The 22,735-nt window shown below is 32.8% G+C and overlaps 2 protein-coding genes across 2 annotated transcripts; one reads left to right on the plus strand and one right to left on the minus strand.

The window, feature by feature from the left end:
* The first annotated feature begins 3,580 nt into the window (after positions 1–3,580).
* On the plus strand, positions 3,581–6,552 carry LOC128168314 (uncharacterized). The gene is made up of 3 exons (XM_052834531.1): positions 3,581–3,814; positions 5,534–5,641; positions 6,134–6,552. Exons 1-3 carry the CDS (start codon positions 3,668–3,670, stop codon positions 6,275–6,277), a joined length of 399 nt encoding a protein of 132 aa, XP_052690491.1. The 5' UTR covers positions 3,581–3,667; the 3' UTR covers positions 6,278–6,552.
* Positions 6,553–6,671: 119 nt separating this feature from the next.
* LOC128168313 (pancreatic triacylglycerol lipase-like) lies at positions 6,672–22,735 on the minus strand. The gene is made up of 9 exons (XM_052834530.1): positions 22,634–22,735; positions 16,679–16,841; positions 16,088–16,250; positions 15,214–15,439; positions 10,771–11,025; positions 7,799–8,032; positions 7,272–7,377; positions 7,002–7,187; positions 6,672–6,820 (listed from the first exon to the last, which is right to left on the minus strand). Exons 1-9 carry the CDS (start codon positions 22,677–22,679, stop codon positions 6,745–6,747), a joined length of 1,455 nt encoding a protein of 484 aa, XP_052690490.1. The 5' UTR covers positions 22,680–22,735; the 3' UTR covers positions 6,672–6,744.

The raw sequence follows: 22,735 nt of genomic DNA on the forward strand, positions 1-22,735 counted from the left end.
TAATTGCTACTTGAAACCACCCGAAATCTCTTTTTTTTATATTATCAATTTCTTTTTATATATTTATACATTTCTTTCTAATATACTCAAACCCCTGGTGTTACATATGAATGTACATTTGTACATTGTGACACCATAAAAAAAATACAAAAGTATTTGGACATAAATGTATATTGGGATGCATAAATCAATTGAGCGATTTATTGGTAATAGATGTCAAACTCATACCTTAAAAGGTTAATACGTTAGCCTTGTCCATGAACTGATAACCCCTCGTTCTTTTCGTGATCACATACTTAAAATAGTACACATTATTTTGTATTAATTGATATTCCGCTAAAGGTTTTTTTTTTAATATGAACACCATGTGGAATGATGATGCTTGAAAAACGTAGCTAATTTCGCAACAAAAATTAAAATCCTTCCTTTTCAAATCAAAACCAAGTTGTTATCAAATAAGTTAAATACCCCCGGGGGCCCGTTTCACAAAGATTTCTTAACATGTTTCCTAAGATAGAAGTTAAGATATGCCTAAGTTATAACCTAGGAAGTTCCTAAGATTTGTCATAGCTGTTTCACAAAACTTTCTTAGCGTACCGCAGTTGACTAAATCTTAACTTAAGATACATTGTAAGCCACTTTTTAAATCATTTCGTAAATTCCCAAATTACTAGTATATCGACCATGTAAATTCTTTTCAATATGTCACGGATTTAAACTTTTTAAGTAAACGTAAAAACTCATTCCCTTATTCAGCTTGAAACAAATTAGAAAAATCACATGCATACACGAGTAGATAAAAATAACGTAATATACTCGTACGTATATTCTTTAAAAACAGTATTTTTTTTTATTTGAGAGATCGCAGTATACGGTATATTCCAAAATGGAATACAAGTTTAATGTAACGCGTGTTTTCTTGTAATGGTTGATATAAGAATGCTTTTGTTTTTGTTTTTGTTTTTTTTTTTTTTTTTTGGTTTTTTTTTTTTACAAAAGATCGCAAATAAATGCATCTTGGCTGATAGAGCAAGCGAGGATAAAAGACAACAATTTCTTAATGAAACAGCAATCCCATGGATGATTTAACATCGACATACCTAAACCACTTACAGGTCATTCCCACCCCTCCCAACAAAAACTGAAATAAAGAACCCATCACCCCACCGCAAAGAGAACTCCTCATTTCTTTCGTAAAGGAAAAGCTTATTTGGTGGAGGAATAGGACAAATCATTCAGCCATTCTGTAATTGAGTTTTACTTAGTTTTTATTCCTGTTTTTATCAAACTGCTTAAGATATCAGTGATTCTCGGGAATGACAAATTCTTTATCATCAGTGCACTAGCTATAACAATACCTGCTACCCATCTGCGCGTGCGACCAGATAATCTAAAAAAAAAATGTTAAAATTAAAAGTCTACACGAGTGATGTTAATCGAAGAAATATATGTATATTTTGATAGTTCTAAAGTTTTCAGTGAAGAAGTAAAGTGAACATGTCCTAATGATTTGTGTATTCTTGTATTTTTGTTAAACTTTAATGTGCATGTTATCTATTTCAATACAAAATAAACAGTCGCCATATTGCGTTCGTTCCTAAGACATCGATTTACCTGTCTTAAAGTTAAGACATAACTTAGGAATTTAATAAGATAAGACGAGAATAGTGAAACGGATAAGTAATGAACTTATGAAAAAGTTCTTTCCTAAGATATAACTTAGTCCTAAGTATGCTGTGAAACGGGCCCAATTTAGTTAATTTAACTTACATTTTACAATCAATTTATGAATTTGATTTGTCAAAAGAAAGATTTAAAGGGACATGGTCACGATTTTGGTCAAAATTATTTTTTAAACTTTAATGTTTACAATGCTTCAGTAAGGCATTTTTAATAGGCAACCAAAATTTGAGTGTCATTTGATGAGTTATAAGCGAGTAACAGAGCTTACAATTCTTCGCCATGTACACAAAGCGTTTGTTTACATTTTGAATGTTGAAGTGAAAATTCCAGTTTTAGACCTAAAATAAATGTGTTAATATATAGGAACTGTTTATTTATGCTTAAAATGAATTATAAGATAGACAAACCAGTTTTAAACAGATTTTTTACTGGTATATTGAACTTATGTAAACAAAAACAGGGCACGAGCCTTGTTTACATGGCGAAGAATTGTGAACCCTGTATCTTGCTTAAAATTCAACGACTGGCACCCAAATTTCATTTGATCCTTAGAATTGCAAATAATAAAAACAGAAAAATAAAATTTGACCAAAATCGTGACCATGCCCCTTTAATCATAAACAATAAAATGCCTTTTTTGATGATTCATGCGGGTTATGAGGGTAGCGGTCATTGCAGAAAAATACATTTTTTTTGCAATGTTGCCACCTTCATAATCCGCATAAATCATCAAATAAAGCATTTCTTGAGAAAAAGAGTTGATTTTAAATCATTGAGTTGAATACAAGATTCAGATAAAAAAAATCTTCAGTATGATTTTTTTTATCAAATACATGGTCAAAGGAAATTTATTTTGACATTATGGAAAGATGTTTGAAGGTATTGTTTTGTTTTCTATAGTTCTATTTGTAAAATCCATATGACAGAGTTATCTCTCTTTGTCAGACCTAATGATTCGTATTTTATCACGGGCCCTGGAAGTTATTGTAAATATATTGCATGTGCATGTATAAAAAAGTAAGGATACTTTTTTATACATGCACATGCAATATATTTACAATAACTTCCAGGGCCCGTGTATTTTATGAAATAAATTGTCTATGTAAATAAAAATAAAGATTCTAGTTAAACAACAATGAAAACGACTTTAAGGTAGGCGCGGGACAGTAAACAATTCTATCATTTGTTAACTTTGTTCTTAAAAGCACAATTAAAAAGGAATAATACGGATGATATCTCGCTGAACAGGCGATATCACCGACTTGTATAATGTATTGATTCACCATGACATGCATAAAAACAAAGGTTCGTGCTCGTACCCTGCAAGATCTCGAATCAGCTCCGCCGCAATAAGAATGATGTATTTACCCAAACAGCCTCTTTTTTTTTTTAATTAAACTAATCTCAATGAAACATCAATATTTATATCGGAGCACCTCGTCAACAGTACTACGCGTTCTGCCAGCCCTCAAATTATACGGAGTTGTCAGCCTTGAACTTGCAATGTGCTAGAGATCACAGACTTCTGTTCGTGTAGATTTATTTTCAACATCTCTTTGTAGTTATGAACTCTGTGCAAGTGGAATCAAAACCCGTCTTTGTAACGTAACTATTTCTGGGCTGCTAATTCATCCATCGCCTTAAGAATGCCATCGGCTCCTCGGTGAACCGTCAATCACAAGGGAGATAACCTCCCATTAGCGTAGGTTTGGTTCCCTATCTTATTCATCACTTCCATCGACTAGCGCTTAATTTTCGCTAATCTGCATACCTTACAGAGTATTGTTTTTCATTTTAATTCAACAGACTACGACAAAAATCAAAACAACCTAATCTGGGATAAATCATTATGTTATAAATAACCCTTTCGTCTGACACAAGCTCTTTCCCCTTTAGGTCTTCAAAGAGAGAAGAAATTTTCAGAGAGTAATTTAAGAAGTCCGAAGACATTTTATTTTTTATTCAAGCCACGCGCAGGGCAAACATGGAGTGGAAAAACGTATCTATTCTGGTGTTCACTCTGTTCGTGTTTATGATTGGGAACTTGTTTGGATCGGAAAACGCTGCAGATGCCGAAAGGCCACAGAAAAGCAAAAAGCAAGACGCAAAAACAATAAAAAGGTCGATCGATGTAAGTATACAAGTAAAACATACATGAATCTATATTTAAACAATTAAAAAGTTTTTTTATTTGTTGATTAATCATTAACTGTAACGATATGATAAATATACAAGATTTATTCATTTATTTATTTATTTTTATTTAGATAAACTTTTTGTAAATATAATTTTTTCTAAAAAAAAAAAATCTGTTAAATTAAGAAATTAGTAATAAAGTCACTAACAGCAGTTTGTGCAAGCGATATTACTTTTTTTTTATCATTTTATTTCTATGTATGGATATCAACTATTTTCATAAGTATTATTTCCGAGGAAATTGACATATTTGTTTCTCCATGTCTTATTAAACGCTAGGTCAACTGATAACCAATTTTTCGTTATGAATTTTAAAATCATAAACAAAAAGTTAGAGATGATTTTTTAAAATACCCGTCTTTAAAATTAAATATTGTTTAATTACTGATTTAAATAACTCCACAGAGAGCTTTTTTCCCCGGCGGGCTAATATAAACTAGTAGATCGTCAAACTGCATTGCCATTACAATCAAGGCCTTGTCAATATTGAAATAAATTAAAATATATTGAGTTTAGCTAAAAACTTAATAAACCAAAATTAATTCCAAAACTATTTTTAAGTCATTCGATTCAGAATATAATTCATTGAAAGCAAATTTTCAGTTTATTTATTCAAAATTTGATTTTAAAAAGTTTTTTTAAAAAGATGATAGCTATAATTTAAAAAGATGTAGAAAAAATAATTTAAAAATTATTAAAGTATCAACATTTTTAAAACTATGCATTAAAATTTAAATTTTCAAATAGGGTATGTTATGAAGAATGTTGCCCACCGATTTACAATTGTTACGAGCACTATTTTATTAACACTTGTTTCAATATTGTATTGATAAAGAAATTAGTAGATTTTATTAATTTTATTAATTGAATCTAGGTTGAAACGCTTTTCTTAATAATTCAATAGAGAGTTTTTTACCCATCAAGGTTAATAAATACTAGTAGATAGCAGAACTGTATTGCTATGACAATCCGGCTCTTGTCAATATTGAAATAAATGAAAATGAGTTTAAATAAAAATAAAATAAACGAAAATTAATTCCAAAAGTAGTTTATAAGCCATTCGATTGAAAACATCATTCAAGAAAAGCAAAAATTTAGTTTATCTATTACAAATTTGATTTAAAACAGTTTTAAAAAAGATGAAAGATCTATGTAATTTAAAACGACGTAGAAATAAAATGGTTGAAAATTATTAATATATTTAGATTTTAAAAAATATTCCTAAGAATTGAATTTTTAAAGAGGTAAAGTTATAAAGTATGTTGCCCACTGATTTAAAATTGTTACGAGCACTTTATGACCAACACTTGTTCAATATTTTTTGTAATTTAATAAAGGAATTACCAGAAGTAGATTTTAATTGTTTTTTAAATAATTTTGGAATTTTTTGATTCGGGTTCTTATAATGAATAAGACATCAACACGCAGTACTTGAGAGGACAAATTTAGTGGAAAATTAACGTTAACAAAGAAATTTAAAAAGTTTATATATCCAAATGTTATCTCAACTTATTTGATTCGAAAAAAAGTTTCACTGATAATATATTCTTACTTTTTTTTAAATTCTATAATGAGAATTAAAAAAAAAAGTCTGTTTTAGATTACTAGCATAGGGTCCTTTACTTGTAATTTACATAATTATTATCTTTTTCAGGATTTGGAGGGTTTTGATATGAATGCATTTACCAGGCATATTCCTCGTGCTTTCATTCCCAGAACACCCACACCGGAAGAGGTCAATTGTTACATGGAAGTTGAAACTGTATGTAGACAGTAAAGTGTAGAATGTTATAATAAAACGAAGACTTTCGAAAAAGTAGAAGCATGGGAAGTGTAAGATGTTAGTTTCAACAATAAAATTCATCTTAACTAGAGTTGCCTGATATATATGTAAACACTTTATAGTTAATATGAAAGTAAGCTGTTGATCGTATATATAGAACGAAACTCAGATGAATACTAGTATTAAATGCTTATCGACATATGAATTCCTTTTAGTCGTGTTATCAAAAAATATCATGAGATGCAAGATTTTATACCTTTAAATGTTAATTGATATATTTCATATGTAGGAGGACTATCCAAATTTGTGCCAAATCACTTTTTATTTCTATGTTTCTTAAGTATTCCAAGTTTATACCAAATCATTCTGGGATTTTGTCGTTTATGATTTGTTTATATCAATAACATATTTCTGAAATAATATTTACAAATATATTTAAACATATCCTCCTAAATTGTTTCTTCTATTTAGACTACACTCGTCGGAGGACGCTGCGTGAACATGGGGAGGTCCCCCATTCGCGCCTGTCAGTCTGGGATCCACACAGAAATCTACCACCCACAGTGCATGGGTACCCAAGAGACACAAAGTGCAACGCAGGTCGCTAGTGATTGAAATTATAAACTTTTTTTATGTATTAATGTTTAGCAAAACGAGAATCTTTCTAAATACAGATTTACAGTACTTAAAATGTTTTCACGTACATGTAAGACGAATTTGAACTATATAACGTAAATCTAATTGCACAACTTTCTATTGTTTATATCTATATATATTTTCTGTGTATGTGTGTATAAAATTTCAAATAATTTTATCTTAATTCTTATTCCATATATCATTTAACTAATAATGCGAAAAACCACTACTATGGATAAAGTAAATTTTTGTGATATTACGCGAAAATAAGTGTTAAGATGCTACAAACGACAATCCTTTGGTTTTTTTATGATCTTTACGGAAAATGAGGTCAGTCTGTGCCCTGAGTAACAACTTTCCAAAAGAGACCAAGTTATGGAAAATAACATTATTCAGATTTAATACAATGAATATGTCGTTGAAATTCATTCATGATTCACACATAGTTAGCAGGTTCCTGTCAGTCCCATGGCTATTGGCTTGTGACTTGTCAGCGTTTTCCCATAGGCACAAAATGTGTACCTGAAAAAAAGGTATTTTTAAACATTATGAATAAAAAAGCAATAAAGACATCGTATAAACGAAAAACCACGTCCTTGTATAAAAACTAAACGGAAGAGTAACCGCAAGGAAATTTGTTCTACATCCGGATTTAATCACATAAGTAGAATACTAGTAACTGTTGTAGTTTAATGCTACTCACATTCTCTGTTCTTCGGCGCTGAAAATGCTCACGCCCATTAGCTGCCAATCATCAGGATACGCCCACCCCGTCAGTACACTAGAGGTCTTGTCGTACTCCAAGGCGATGTTGGTCAGGGTTCCGATGTCATTAGGAACTTTGATGAACTTTGAGATAATATGTCCTTTGGTGTGTACCTCGTTGTCCCTATCAATAAGATGGTTGTGATGAAATGAGAACAAACTTATCAAAGTGGAATCAAATTACGTCATCAGCTAGTATTTAACGTACGTCATCAGTGGAATGTTGGCAGATCTGCCGTTGGTGCCTTGCAGAACTAGAGTTATGACTCCATCCATGTTATTTCTACCAGTAATATTCACTTGGTAATGGAACTCTGAAACATAAACCTTGATCATAACACATCCACTTAATGTGTTTCGTATGTGTATTCAAAGTACACACATTCAGAATTTCTATTATGCTTTCAAGGACACAGACTACTAAAAATACTATTTATATTTACTATTCAGGACTAAAGTACCCCTAAAAGTCATGTATACACTAATCTTCATATTGAAATAACCTGTTAATGCCAAAAAGGTTAAAATCCTCTTTAATTCGAATCCTTTTTTTAACTCGTAATGGGTACATCAATTGAATATTGATTTTAAAAACATAAATGTAAAAAGGAAAGATAGATATCCCCTGTCCCAAAATTGTGCGTTTCCCTTGACCTCGAATCAATTTTAAAAAAAATGAATAAATAAATACCAACAAGTTATATACAGTAGTTGATTTGTGCCAATTCTACTTACCGCAAAATGGACTGATCGATGCAGTGTCAAGGTAAAAAGATCCCCGGGCGGAGAAGTTTTTGGAATTATATCCCATCTCTGAACACCCTGTTCCGGTACATGACAGGCAATGTCCGGCGGTATATTCGGAGCCACTGGTACAGGGGTAGGCAGTGTATGGACAATTATTGCTCACAGAGTCTGTGTACAGGATGTATGATCTCTCGTGACTGCAGGCCACCGCGCCCTCCGCCGCTATCAAATAAACAAGATCAACATCATTTCCTCCTAAAACATTTTATCTTTGGTTTTGACCATAATACTGATATTTGCAATTTTTGCAAGCTTTTTAAAGAAATTTCAACAAAAGAAAGAAGATGGGGGAATAAGATGGCGCAAATGCCCATTTGGCTTAGAAGTGAAATAGAATTTTGAATTTGTTTCTTCCCAATTAAATCTATTTAAACATATTATGATACAAGTTTGCAAAAGCACAATTTCTAACTATATTCAGTTTTTAATATATTTAACAAAAGATAAGAAAAAAAATTCCTGAATTTTTTGTGGTATCGAACCCATAACATAAAAACCCTATATATATATATGGTTAGCTTATGTCATGTACTCTAACCTCTGAGCCATTTCAGACACAACAAAGTTTGCTGTTTAAATATTATGTGCGACTTTGACCACGAATATACGGACGTATTTTTTCAAAACGTTCAATTGTTGGGACACATAATGATATTTTTAATGTAAAGTTGGTCATATCTCCACATTTTTGTTTATTGAAATCGGTTTGAATTCCAAAAGACCTTATTTAGATTATGAGAAAAATATGGAGCACAGACCCACTCTATAAAAGAAAATGCCTTGAAGTTTTAAAAAATGACAGTATTTGCAGGTTTTGATACGTATACGCCTGTTTGAGTCAACATATTCCAAGTATTGAACATATTTATAGGTTAAAAACCAATGATATGTTAATTTATATTGTTTTAAATGATTTTTCAAATAAAATATCAGATTTATTGATCTTTTTTTTCAGTAGCTTGTCCGACCGTGTATGGGCATTTTACACGCCTTATCCACCCATCTTCTTTGAATTGATTCATATGTAACTCTGAAATTCAAATTTTCACAGCAATGAATTTAAGGAAGAGTCATGCTCTCATGCATCCACTTTAAATTTTTACAATGAATAAGAACATCCGGTTATTACTTTTGTTAGGAAGAATACATCAGAGATATAGAAGTCTTCTGTTGGTTATGCAAGATTAATTTTGTAAAAAAAAATTGTAAAAATTTAAAGTGGATGCATGAGAGCATGACTCTCCCAATATGTTTGAATTCCAACTTTAATCTTGAAATTTCCAACTTTAATCTTGGAATTTCCAACTTTTAAGTTGATTTTTCCAACTTTAAAGTTGGAATTTCCAACTTTAATCTTGGAATTTCCAACTTTAATCTTGGAATTTCCAACTTTAAAGTTGATTTTTCCATTTTTAATCTTGGAATTTCCAACTTTAATCTTGGAATTTCCAACTTTAAAGTTGAAAATTCCAACTTTAATCTTAGAATTTCCAATTTTAATCTTGGAATTTCCAACTTTAATCTTGGGGCTCAATTCAACATATTTATTCATTGTTCAAGATTATCATGCACATACTACCGTATATGTATGTGTAAACTGAAAATTGCAGAATAGATTATTGTTTACATATAAACACTTTCCTAAATGTATTTCAGTACTATGCTTCATTATGCTTAATCCTTTTAATTCTTTTATTTATTGAGGATCTTTTAAATTTATTTTATATGTATATGATACAATCAAGCAACTTTTTATACACATATATAATTATATTGATTATGACATAGTTATTGTTTTCATGGAATTCAAAAATAAGATTAAAATTATAATTATGAGAAGTTCTATTATTTCCAGTGAGTTCGAGTTGTTGTATTATTATATTGAGTTCTTCTAGAAAGCGTATGAGCTCCCCCATTCTTTTTATAAGTAAAGCCTAATTCACACTGAACAAAAAATCATAGTATATATTTATCTATCTAAATATATAAATATAATAAAAATCAACTTTAAAGTTGATTTTTCCTACTTTAAAGTTGGAAATTCCAATACTAAAGTTGGAAATTTAAACTTTAACGTTGGAAAAATCAACTTTAAAGTTGGAAATTCCAAGATTAAAGTTGGAAATTCCAACTTTAAAGTTAGAAATTCCAACTTTAAAGATGGAAATTACAACTTTAATCTTGGAAAAATCAACTTTAATCTTGGAAAAATCAACTTTAAAGTTGGAAATTCCAACATTAAAGTTGGAAATTCCAAGATAAAAGTTGGAATTTCCAAGATTAGAGTTGGAAATTCCAACTTAAAAGTTGGAATTTTAAAGAAAAAATAAATAAAAAGTGGCACTAATACGCTTCCGTAGTTTAAATATATATGGCACATCAACTTCTTAAATGAAAAAAAGACCAATTTCAAAAATATGCATTTTTTCTCTGAAATATTTTATGAACCTGTTTGGTTATTTCATTTATGATAATATCTAATAATATACACATTACAGTTTAACAGGTAGGGTGTTTTGTTCACAATTTATTAAAATTCCATCCTTTATGCTAGTTTATCTGCTATCTAAGCCATCTTGGCCGTGACCTCAATGTGATCTTAAACTGTTAAAATTATAACATAAAAATATGGACATTCATACGTATCATTAAAATCACCAATTTATAGTTAACGTATGAGCTGCTTAAATTAACTTAGAAATTATAAAGAATGATTCCATCTTAAAAAAAAAAAAAAAAAAAAAAAAAAGGTTGTCACACCCTTTTTTTAATTAGCCAATGCAAAAAGGATTTGGTCATAGGGTTTTCCTTCAGTTAATGATTTTTGAAATGCAATCAAAACTTAACGTTAAAAATATTTATTCAATACTGATTAGGTAGCTTCTGATCTAATTTGATACCTAGGGTGTCTAACTGTGTGACAGCAGCCCAGACGGTGTGAGAAAGCGTCCCCATAAAATCGGCGTCACACCCCGGTTGGTGGGCACCTCCGTTAGGATAAAAATCGACGTGACCCATCTGTTGCATGGTACCGAACCCGAGCTGTAAAATGCTGGAGCCATCGGTGTGAATGACGTCAACGAAGTCTGCGTCACTAGGATCGAGTCTCACTCGGACGTCTGTTCCCTGGAAGTATGGGTCGGCTGGATCGAGACCTACAGAAAAGTTACAACCAAAATGTCAAACTGAAGTTATCTTTCTTGAGCTTGGCGTGCAAGTTCAAGAATGCTTAGGTAAGAACACGTGGACTCGATGAGTAAGAAATGGTAAATTTAGCCAATACGACGTGTTCGTATCGATTAAAATTCTATTTACGTCCCAAATTGCGCCTTTTTCCATTCACCTGTCAATGAAATGGATTTAATAATCGAATTGAACCTGAACAGAAATCAAAGTTGTTAAATTTAAAGCTAGACCACAATATTTCATACGAGTCGTCCAAAGAAGAGCTATTTTAAGTCCAATTTGGTTTCTCTCATTAAAACCAATGAAGGTTAATTGGCTTTTATTTTGCTTTTTGGTGACCTCGAGTTGCTTATTTGTACCACTTCACCCAATCATGCTTTTCAGTCATTACACGGTACATGGGAACTGTGACAGAGTTTGTTTATTGAAAAACATGGGCCTCTCCAAGACCAGAACCATAGACACTGTTTATTTTTTTGTTCTAATAAGAAAGGCTTAGTAATTCAAAAGCTTCGAAATTGATTCACCTAAGAATAGACGGAGAAATGGTTTAATAAAAAGAATATTAAACGGTAGGAAAGTAAACAAAAATACCAGACGGCGACCTCGATTGCTGGTTGCGATGTGTGTACATCTCTGGATTTGTGATGCTCCTTTCCAATACAAGACTGGATCATTAAGCATCGCAAATAGAACAAGCCTTTCACACTCCAGAATCATGGTCAGACGGACCATTTTAATTGCTTCCATTTGCCAATAAGTGCCACAAAATCAACTTCTAACACATGAAAAAGGTCAATTACGAGTCATTTGTATTTACTCTATAATCAGCGGAATATTTATGCCTAGTGTGCGGTTTTGATGATATTAGTTGTCAAACCTTTTCTACAATTTATACTTTATTCGTCTAAATTTTTCTACAATTTTTGTATGAATATATATACGTACACGTACAGACCATATCCCTTTTCACCTATGAAAATTTCAATCAAAATTAAAATTGGCACAACTTTTATTATTCTTATGAGAGGGAAATTGTTCAGTTTGTTCTATTGCAGTGCCGATTCCGTTTCCAAAGTTTTAACAGAATATATGCCTTTTAGTAGTTATTTGGGTTTTCTTTAACGAAACAAGATAACTTAACTTAGTAGACAAGACATAAACAAAAAACGATGATTATGCATTGCAAAGACGATGGTCAAAACCATGCAATAATCAAACAAACTGCGTCTAAAACTGAATGTCTGTACAGGAAGAGCGACCAACGCAACTAGTTTAATCAGTGGGTGTCTGTTGACACTTGACTTGAACTTGACTTGCACTGTTATCATATTACAGAACCGTTAATAATCATACATGACAAAGCATATATATATATATACTTAGTAACGTGGTCATTTCTTGGTTTAATGGCCTGGATCAAGAAAACAGTTTTCTGCTTTCCGGAGAGGCAAATGGCACCTGTTTTTATTTCACTAGACCATAGTTGATATTAAAGAATGCATTGTACAGATCTCCACATCCCTTCAAAACGAGCTTGACTTTTTTTTCGAAAACGTTCCCATTAAAGCTTAAACAAAACATGCAGGATATTGCAGGCACAAACAAACTTATTAACATAAGGTTTTATTGCTAAACAGTCGTACAAAACGGATGCAGCATTGTTTAGCACTCTGTCATCTCGATATGCAATGAAAAGATTGAAATAATTTACCAAACAATCTGAGAGCGGCGTATGCTGATCGTGATGGGCAAGTCGTTCATAGGTTTGGGAGTGACCTCTTTAGACTCAATTAGACGCGCTGACACCGACGTTCATGAATAATTTCGCAAATTCTCTAGTGGAGACCATTTTCTTTCATTTTAACGACTGCTTTGAATAAACTCATCAAAGAACCATAAACGGGTGCAAAGACTTCAAAAGCATTATCCGATAAAACGCACAGCCGATTCCCCCAGAACGCATGATAAATGGTCTCCAAATCCTGCAACCCGCTTCCTCGTGAAAGCGATCCGTATTTAAGGTCATTATTAGCAAAAGTGCAGCTTTTTAAAATATTTTCCAGTAATTTGTGTATGTTTAATTGCTGCCTTGGTTAGAGGTCCCTGTCTCATGTTATTGAGAATTTCCTGCAAGACTCGAGTCCTTCCCGTGCTGAATCAGAGAAAGATCCGGGGGCAAGTTTCCTTCTTGCTTTAATGGGGTCCCTAAATGCCTTCATTACGAAACATTCCTTTGTTTTTGCCGACTGTCATTGATGTAGGATGATTTACGTGTGTCGATAGAAAAATGTCCAACGAAGGGATATCATATTTCCTCTTGCCGCAGTAGCAAACGTACGTACGAAAAATCTCCTGTGTCCCACTACTATGGTATTGAAACTCAATTTTTAGTTGTGTGTTGTTTTTTTAAACAAAATATCATCTGTAAATAGAAATTGCCAATCCCAAGTGTGAAAAAATAGCAGACTGGTGTCCCCAAGGTTTAAGATTTGTCCTTTGCCTACTGACGTCAAGCATGTATGGCATTTATTTACCAATGAGGTTTGGTGTACATAATAAACTCATGAGTGAAACGCGACACTTGTGGTTGGAGAACAATTTAGAATTATTTTAATTTCTTAAACATCTCTTGTTTCACCGATCAGGAAAATGGATAGCTAAGTATTCATACTTAGCGAACAATCTATACAAAAACAGAACCGCTAAAGACACAATTTACGCGAGCTTGTATGGTAACCCGGAATGCATCATCTCTAGTTGGGATTCCTGGAGTATGGGTTACTAGTATATTTGATACAGTTGTCCGCATGCTTTCTTTGTCTTTGTGCAATGCTTGATATTTGGATACAATGACCAAAGAAAATATCGGTTTTAGCTTGGTAAAACGCATGATATAAAATATGCGTGTAAAAATATTCAGTATACATGTAAGATGGCTTTGTATTGACTTTTTAGCTGACAGCACTATGATGATTCCTCTTGCTTATTGAAAAACAAAAGAATTCGAAGCTTAATTTTCTTAATCTATAAACAACAGCACATAAGCTCTATTAGAACGGAATGAGTATCATTTTACAAACAAATTGGTGCTTGAGGGTAGGTTTGTGCTTGCGAGAAATCTTATTGTCTTGTAGTCGTCACAAATTAAGAATCTTTATTAATAATCTAGGTTTTGTAGTTATTTAGAAAACATCTTAATTCGATACAAATGCATATCGTCTTTCGCTGCATTAGTTTTAGACGTAAACTTTGTTTGGACCACAGGCACCTGCATGACGTTGTGTATTTTTCTCATAATAAAAAATATATTCTCTACCTAATGATACACCTGTATTATTAGGAAGAAGCTGGTATACGTTTTTGATTAAGAGAAAAATATATATAACGTCAGGTATCTGTGGTTTGGGCTCATAATGATGGCATTTCCATGTGTCTCACATTTCAAATAAGCACCAAGGCCAACTCCTGATTACCTACCATACTGAAACGGTTATTCAAAGAACAAAAAAAAATACATATTCTGAACTTTGATATATTCATGTTCATATCACACCATTCCTATGGCGTATTTCAACAAAGGGAAATTCCATATACATGCACAAGTGCAAATTTTTGCTTTAATTCTTTTCTCTTAAAAATCAGTTGCCATGTATCATTAACTTAAATACTCCGTTTGAAGTAAATGTTTATCAGCCACAGCCGAAACAACAAGTTTGCAGATACATTTGAAACTCCAATTTGCCAATCTACTGCTTTCTTGACGACAATTTTCTGTAATCTGCTATATCAAACCAATCATGACCACTTAAATAATTAGCCAAAAAAATTGTCAAAATGTTCATCAAAGATGGTTTTATTACCGTGTGGGTGTCCCATTTTAAAACTGATTTAAGCACATCTCCCAAAGTGAGAAAATCGATTAATCACTCTCTACTTTTCTTGTTTTGTCTAGCTCACAAAAACAGTTCCTATTATGTACTTAGAAAACAAGTTCAATTTTCTTAAGACTTTCGTGTGTAAGATCTATATAGCATCTTACATTTTCTTTAAAGTGTCAGTTTTTAGTCTGTCTGTCAATAGAACGTGGGAGAATAAAGGAAGCGTTGCAGATAGCTAGCTACAGGTTGGCAGGTTACCGTAGTTCCGCTTTGTACCTGTAATTTGTCCCAAAGTATGTAACCTTTCTCCGGCGTATCCAGCGATGTGGGCTCCCAGACTGTGTCCAATGATGTGGAAGTCGGCGAGCGAGGGTCCCACTAGCGTCAACTCCTTGATCAGCTGGGCGATCAAGGCCCCCACGACCCGGGTATTGGCTGTGGCCTGAGCGTACGGGATCCCAGCGCCGTGACCCCAGTCAACGATGATCACGTTCAGATCCTCCTACAACAAAAAGGGAACCTGGTAAAAATCAACAGCAGCAAACATCCTATTGGCCTTAGACCAATGCTAGTAAAGTATCTATTTCGCCATCACTTAATTTTGTGTTTAATTGTGACGTTCGACGTTTGCAATGGTCATCAGGGAGAATTCATGTGCATACAAACGTATTTCAGTTATGTAAGCACTATTTAAAATAGTAAAAGAAAGAAAATATATCCTTTAAAAATATTTTATATTAAATGATAAGGAAATCGTTTGACCAGTATAAGTCGATTAAAATCAAACTGATCATGAAAAATTACAGGCCTCAATTATATATGCGTTCAAGGGGTACAATGTGTATTAGAACCATTTTAACAAGAGCTTAGACTTTGGGTAGTTGTGTCAAACAGCAATGTGACGTAGGCCTGTCTATTTCCTTGAAGGCCACTCAGCCATGGCTCTTTGAAATAAACAAGATTTGTCTGGCTTTTGAGTTAAGACTACGCAATCGATGCATATTTCGCTTGAAACCGTATCATTTTTAACTTGTTTTGACGCATGGAAAAGATAGCTACACCCTACTGAAAGTCCAAGGTCTTGTTAAAATGGTTCTACATAGAACCAAATTCAACTATCAATATTGTATTTTGCGGAATCCTTGCTTACTTTGTTAAGGAGAGCCGTGGCCAGATTTAGGAGCCATTGACGATGTCCATGATGGGTAAAACCGTGAACCAGGAATTTAGTTTTTCTGGATCCGGAATAATGAGTACTTCCCACCCCGCTTCCGACTTGGATCTCTTCCTCAGAAGCCGTGGACGGCGATTCCCTAGAACCAAACACCGAGTTTTGTGAACAAAGACAAAACAATAACGATAGTTCATGCTATATAAAGTATTGTTCATAGATTTTTTTATTGTCATTAAGGAGGCTGGATGGTCAACAGATTAATCATGTGATCATCCTAACATTTTAAAATATGATTTGCTTGGATATAGACTGTTATTTACTAAAGAAAAAAATCTAAATATTTTTATTTTTTAAATGTAGGTATTTTTTTCTAAATCTTTTTATAGAGCTCTTCTTCTAAAGGAGATTAATACAGGCTAAAAATGGCCTCGACCATCGAACCCTCTTAAGATGGACACTCGCAATCAATGCACTGATCTAGTCAATGCAATTTCATATATATGCGATTAAACAAAGGTGTTTAAAACTATGAGTGATCTCTGGTTGCTGTTATATGTGTACACGTACCTTGTATGTAGGTAAAACTTAATTTGTTGCTCTGTGGGGCTCTTTGGTAATAGGTCGACTGGTCGCTCTACACTTCTGAATGGCGGAGCAGTGCTGAAACAGCCTAAATCTCCAAAACACACATTCTGGTCCAGCTTACTGACCAGACTATCCAGAATGAAACCTAAAATGATAAAAGAAAATCTTTTCGATTGCTCCGGAATTATCATGGTCAGACGATTGTGGTTCATGTAATACATGCGTGTGTGAAAGTACTAAGTTTACCCTTACCCCGCCTCCCCCTCTTTTCACACATGGACAAAATTATGAACTGAAAAGGATTTTTTATGCATGCAACAATGCTCATTATCAGAAATGACGCAGCTGAAATAGAGTTATACCATGCAGACGACTCTTTAGTTCCAGACAATAACACACTATCTGATAATGATGGTCATATTTATAAGAAGGGTGATGCAGTATACCATTTCCATTTTTCTTTTCAGATGTGGTGTTTACAGATGTATTTCTCTCTGTTTCTTTTTTAAAATAATCTCAATGTTATTTTCGACAATCTGCAGATCTATACATACTGTATCCTATTATTTGCATTTAATCCTTTATTGCAAATTACATGAACAGCTGTGTCATGTCATATTCTGTTTTTTTCTTTATTTGTCTTCGTAACTCCAACAAAAGACGAGGTAGCTAATCAGCTGAGAACAGCTGTACCTTGTGTTTCTTTATAGAAAATTCCTTGGAAAAGTAATTCATATTTCAAAAAAAGTAATTTCGCCCGGATTATTTTATTTTCGCACGCAGCCAAATCTCAATATATTTTTTATGAATTGCTTTTGCATATTGCTCAGAGGAAAATGGTAAACTTAATTAACAACCTGCTGAGTACAACGATCCGGCCTAGTGTTAAATAAAACGATGATAAAGCAGGGGAATAAATATAGGTAATGTAGGGATTCAAGACGATGTGCAAATAAACATAATGTTCATCGGGCTTTAGCTGTAAGAAGAGAATTTTTCATTTTTTTCCAAATGCGTTCGGAAATATATATATAAGGAATAAGGAATCATTCATTGAGTATTATGAAGTTATAATTTCGGTCGGGGCGTGATCAAATCCAATAAAGTCCGAAGGGCTTTATGATAGATTTGATCACACCCGGACCGAAATTATCACCTCATAATATTCAAAGAATGGTTCCTTATTACTTATATTTATATAATTTTAAGCCATCGTACGATTAAATATAAATAAGCAAACCCCGCTGGCGCCTCAATTTGGCGTCATTTGAAGTTATGGGTTTTATAGTACAAAATCGATACGTAATGTTTTCACAGGCAAAGACACTGGAAAATGTAAATATATGAAATTATTTAATGACGAGTTATAATGTACGAAGAAAAATATAATAATACATGTTCTACTAAAAGTTACCGTTTCCCCGTGTAAATATACAAGTAACTCTATAGGAAACAATTCTTGATTTTCAAGATAATTCAATGTCACTGACGAAAAAAAAACTCAAATCAGAACAATTTTCACGGAATCGTAAACAGATAACTTTTCCTCTATAAACAAAACTTTGTATGAAATTCTATTCTTTTTTAATATAATGGTGAAAACCATTACCGGGGCAGATATGGAAGTCAATCTAAACAACCTATCGGAATCATGGACATAGATATTTGCATTAATTCTGTCAATAAGATAGCCAAGCCTTGATCACTGAGTAAGGATGATAGGTTACTGTTCCTGATGAAAGAACGCACGCCTTTGAATAAAAGGATTCTCATTTCGATTAATTTTGTCGATTGGGTTGAAGGGCAGAGCTGATGTGCTTAGCTTTTGTGCACTCTCTTATCAAAAGCATTATTATCTTTTCATGTGATCTCTCCTAAAACTGGCTGACAGTACATTCAACTTTCTCTTCGCCATCAGCTTAAAATGATGTTATAAACAAAAACCCGCCATGATCTTTGTAAATATATATTCTTTATGGCAAATCATTTTCAGTACTCATGCAAAGCAGTCTTATTACTTTAATAGTGGAGTCTGCCTCTCCTGAGCAGAAAAACAAATTAACTCTTTTGTCGTTCCTCAATGTGAAACCATCTTTTGTCATTTTCTTAAGTTTTGGTAGAGTTACGTTTTTCCTAAAGTTGCAATTATTTTTGGCAGTATCTTTCTTGAAACTGTCACGAAGTTCCTGTGTGTAAAACGTATTAAACGCTTCGTAATTCGCTGTTGCAAGTAAATTTTTTAGCAAAATGTCAGGCACAATTTCAGATTTTGGACGATGGGTGATGTTTTGTACATCACAATTAAAATCCATTAAGAATTATCTTGTTAAACTTGGAATTTTTCCACAAAAGATAATTTGCAATCACGAATTAGAAGTTACAAAGTCATGATCGAATTACCAACGATTATCAAAGAATTAGGCTTCCAAACGCGCGTTTCATACAACGTGGTGTTTCACGTTGCAAAACTGCTGTAGGTGCTCGGTCTCGAACACAATCAATAAACGTGCCATGATATTTTATCTTTTTTTTACTGATAAAATAGATATCATATTAAAATATTCTTAATATTTTAAGGCATAATTTTGTTGTTATTTTGTTGACCATCGAACCTTCTTATTTTAAGTTTCATGCATATTGTAAAGAACATTGTCCCATATTCATGAACATTTAAAAAAACCACTGTCCTTGCTATTGCACTGTATAACTTGGAAATGAGACCCTGTTGCAAATTACATATTATTATGTTAGAAAGAAGATGTGTTAAAGACGATACCATGTTTGATTGTTATAATTTTGATGAGCGAATCGGAAGTTCGTGACAATGGTGATATACGATACTAACTGCTGCAAAATGAAGTACTTGATATACAGTCAATGCGTCATTCCATTATTCTGTGTATATTGAATGTTGCAGACAGAAATTAAGGGAAAAAAATCACACCCTGTCTATTCAGACTCTAGTGACGTCATTCCCGTCAACTATTTCCACTCATTGGTTAGTTTAATGACTCCTGCAACCGTACCCCTTTCAATGGGTCATTGTTACACCGCAATTTACTGTATCTACACAGGAAATCGCCTTAATGCAATCTGTTTTGCGACAGATTCCAGCACCCAAAACGCATTTTAGAAATTGGTTAACCCGACTTCGATTTCAAGTTGAAAGATTTCGGCTAAGGAGTTTGCAGAAAAGACTTGCTGCAAAATTCTTGCCATTTAATAAGATTCTGATATTTTCAAATTTTGTTTTTTCTCAACTGTAATCAAATAAAAATCATTTTAAAAACCATCAGATATACATCTATCATCAAACAATGTTCGATCAAATCTGCATTTTTTTCTTTTGCATAGGGCTTCATAGTATAAAGCTGAAAAAAAATTACAGATTTTTTAACTGTTAATAGAATGCTCTATGTGATACTAAAATCACATGTATTTATCAAATCAAAGTACTGAAAACCGGGCTCTTCAAATATTTTTGTTTGGACTTACAAACAAGTTAAGCGACGTAAATATACACCTTCAATATCATGACATACTGATTGTTCTTTTCAAATTGTTTTTTGTGTTGTTGTTAATGGTTGTTTTTTTGTTTTGTTTTGTTTTGTTTTTTTTCTGGGTTTTTTTTTTAGCTTTCTTAATTCGATCTGCTTTATCAAAAACTATATGTACAATATCCAATGTGATGTTAAACGTGGGTAGGAACTGTTAGCAAGTTGATGCAACTTTTAAGTTGAGTGTAACTTTATACAATATCACATTATATATTTTGATGTGTTTTGGTATCATATTTTGTTTACAAAATGACATTAAGTAATCTCACACATTTCTTTATGCAATTTCTACAAAGAACCATTTTGACTGCTGGGCATTCAGCATCAGGTAATCGTGTGCCGTTGCTACATCCATTGCCTACGCATTGAGCCCAACTTAAAGTACATGTAACCGTTTATAAAACTTCTCCATTTTTTCTATATGAAGCATTTTTCATTGTGTATACTTAAACAATAAAATGCTTTCTTTGTTGATTCATTTGGGATATGAAGGTAGTGACATAGAAAATATATTTTTATGAGAATAGGGTTATACAAGTATAGTCGGATGGGTACCAATTACTCTTGCACATCTTTATGAAACTTCTGAATATTTTCTTTCATTACATTACCTTTCAGAACTGTAATGCGAGAATGTTTTTGAATTACAGTCTACTTCAATATACATGTATAATGATTTAATTTTCAATGAAATAAATAATTCACAGAAATTTACCCTTTTCTGTTTCAAATTATTAAGACTTAATATACAAGTTGTAAACATTGATAATACAGTGGGGATCTTATTTTCTTCCCCAAAAATACTTTAAAAAATGGAGTCAACATGCTTTCATCTTTGTTGTGTTGATAAACACTATGCATGCTCATTATTCTAGAAGTGCTAACGTTGTCTCACAAGCATGTTTCTGCAGCAGATAAATTTCAAGAAACCAATTCAGTTTTCTAGTATTTAATTTAAAAAAAAAGGTTAAAATTGTCTAAGAGTGTAATTTGTAAGATTTGTAACAACTAATTACTGTTTTCATCAATGTGTATCAGTCTAAATTATTGTTTTGAAAAAAAAATCCTCTTTTTAAATCCTTTAAGTACAGGATAGGGTCCTTTTGTCTATACTCGTACATAATGACTGATTTGATATAGAAGAATTTCAACAGGAACATAGAAATTGGGTGGGTTGGACGGGGTTGGAAAGCAACATGTATTCCATATCCAAACAAAATACTCCTTGCGATTCCTTTTGGACATATGTTTATTAGTTTGTATATGCATGTAATCTCTACCTTTCCTCTTTCTGCCCTAAGCTTCAATCTCTTTCCTTTTTCCAAAGCTCTCTCTCTCTCTCTCTCTCTCTCTCTCTCTCTCTCTCTCTCTCTCTCTCTCTCTCTCTCTGTACCACATTGTCCCACACACATCGCTTTTTTTTATCTACTTTAAATAACACTTATAATCACAAAACCTATCCCAAGGTTTCTGTATACTCTTATAAAATGCAATTCAATTATGTTTTATACGGCAAATTACCTACAATAAAAAATACTTCAAAGCAAGGTCGTCTGTTGTTTCGGAGAGACAGTGCCTTTACCAGGATGTTTCATTTGAAAACAGTAGAACAGAGCTTGAATTGACTAATCATGCAAAGTTACAACAGACAGTCTCCAGAACAATAGTGCAACCATCGGAAATCAATTTGTTGCGACCATGTTAATCTCAACAATAAACAACATTTCGCTGATGTTGTGCAGTCGAATTCATTCACGGGATATTGTATGTTACCAGGAAGCGGATGTAAGATCGCATTTCATTAACGGCCGTGTCACCAGATTTCCGGGATTTTTAACTGTCATTGGGAATTCCTTTTTAAATTTGATTCAGAATGGCTGATCACGTGTGGAAATAAAGAGAAAAAAATTAAAAAGGATGACACAGTAGAAATGTTTATGCCTTGAAACTCTGGATAATTTGTCATGCAACCTGCTGATCGTTTAGACGCTAGAGTCAGAGAATTTTACGGTCTTCGCACAATTATGGTCAAAATATGTAAATCTGAACGGGATGAATACAATTTGAATAAATAAATCGATTTATAATAAGAAGTTTTTCCATTAATCAAACCAGAATGTATATTCATCAAATCCATTTAGTAGCAGTTGGATACCTCGTGTTCGATCACGTGTCTCGGACAAATACTGGTTATAAAAGTAGTTCAATAACCTTAATCTAAAGCGAAGAGCAGAACCAAGATAAACTGGAAATTGTACGTTCGGATTGATGAAAAATATCTTTAGCTTCTGTATGTACGACCTAATAGATGAAAAGACAAATATGAAGCCGGTATGTAATATAGTAGACTGAATTTTTTTTCCACTAAAGTTTGACCTACCAGCTGACCAGCCAACGAATAGCGCAGATACAACAAGTGTCCTCATGTTCCCGGTGTGTTCTTGTTGGCAAAGGTAGACAAAAGTAACCAGAGATAAGGTTT

This window comes from Crassostrea angulata, chromosome 10 (genome assembly GCF_025612915.1).
Source record: "Crassostrea angulata isolate pt1a10 chromosome 10, ASM2561291v2, whole genome shotgun sequence".
NCBI lineage: Eukaryota > Metazoa > Mollusca > Bivalvia > Ostreida > Ostreidae > Magallana > Magallana angulata.

Coding starts and splice junctions, on each gene's coding strand:
- LOC128168314 (XM_052834531.1), top strand. CDS start 3,668: ATGGAGTGGAAAAACGTATCTATTCTGGTGTTCACTCTGTTCGTGTTT. Junction 3,815..5,533: donor CAATAAAAAGGTCGATCGAT/GTAAGTATACAA, acceptor TATCTTTTTCAG/GATTTGGAGGGTTTTGATAT. Junction 5,642..6,133: donor GTTACATGGAAGTTGAAACT/GTATGTAGACAG, acceptor TCTTCTATTTAG/ACTACACTCGTCGGAGGACG.
- LOC128168313 (XM_052834530.1), bottom strand. CDS start 22,679: ATGAGGACACTTGTTGTATCTGCGCTATTCGTTGGCTGGTCAGCTG. Junction 11,026..15,213: donor TACTTTGGGACAAATTACAG/GTACAAAGCGGA, acceptor ACTTTTCTGTAG/GTCTCGATCCAGCCGACCCA. Junction 8,033..10,770: donor CACACAGTTAGACACCCTAG/GTATCAAATTAG, acceptor TTTATTTGATAG/CGGCGGAGGGCGCGGTGGCC.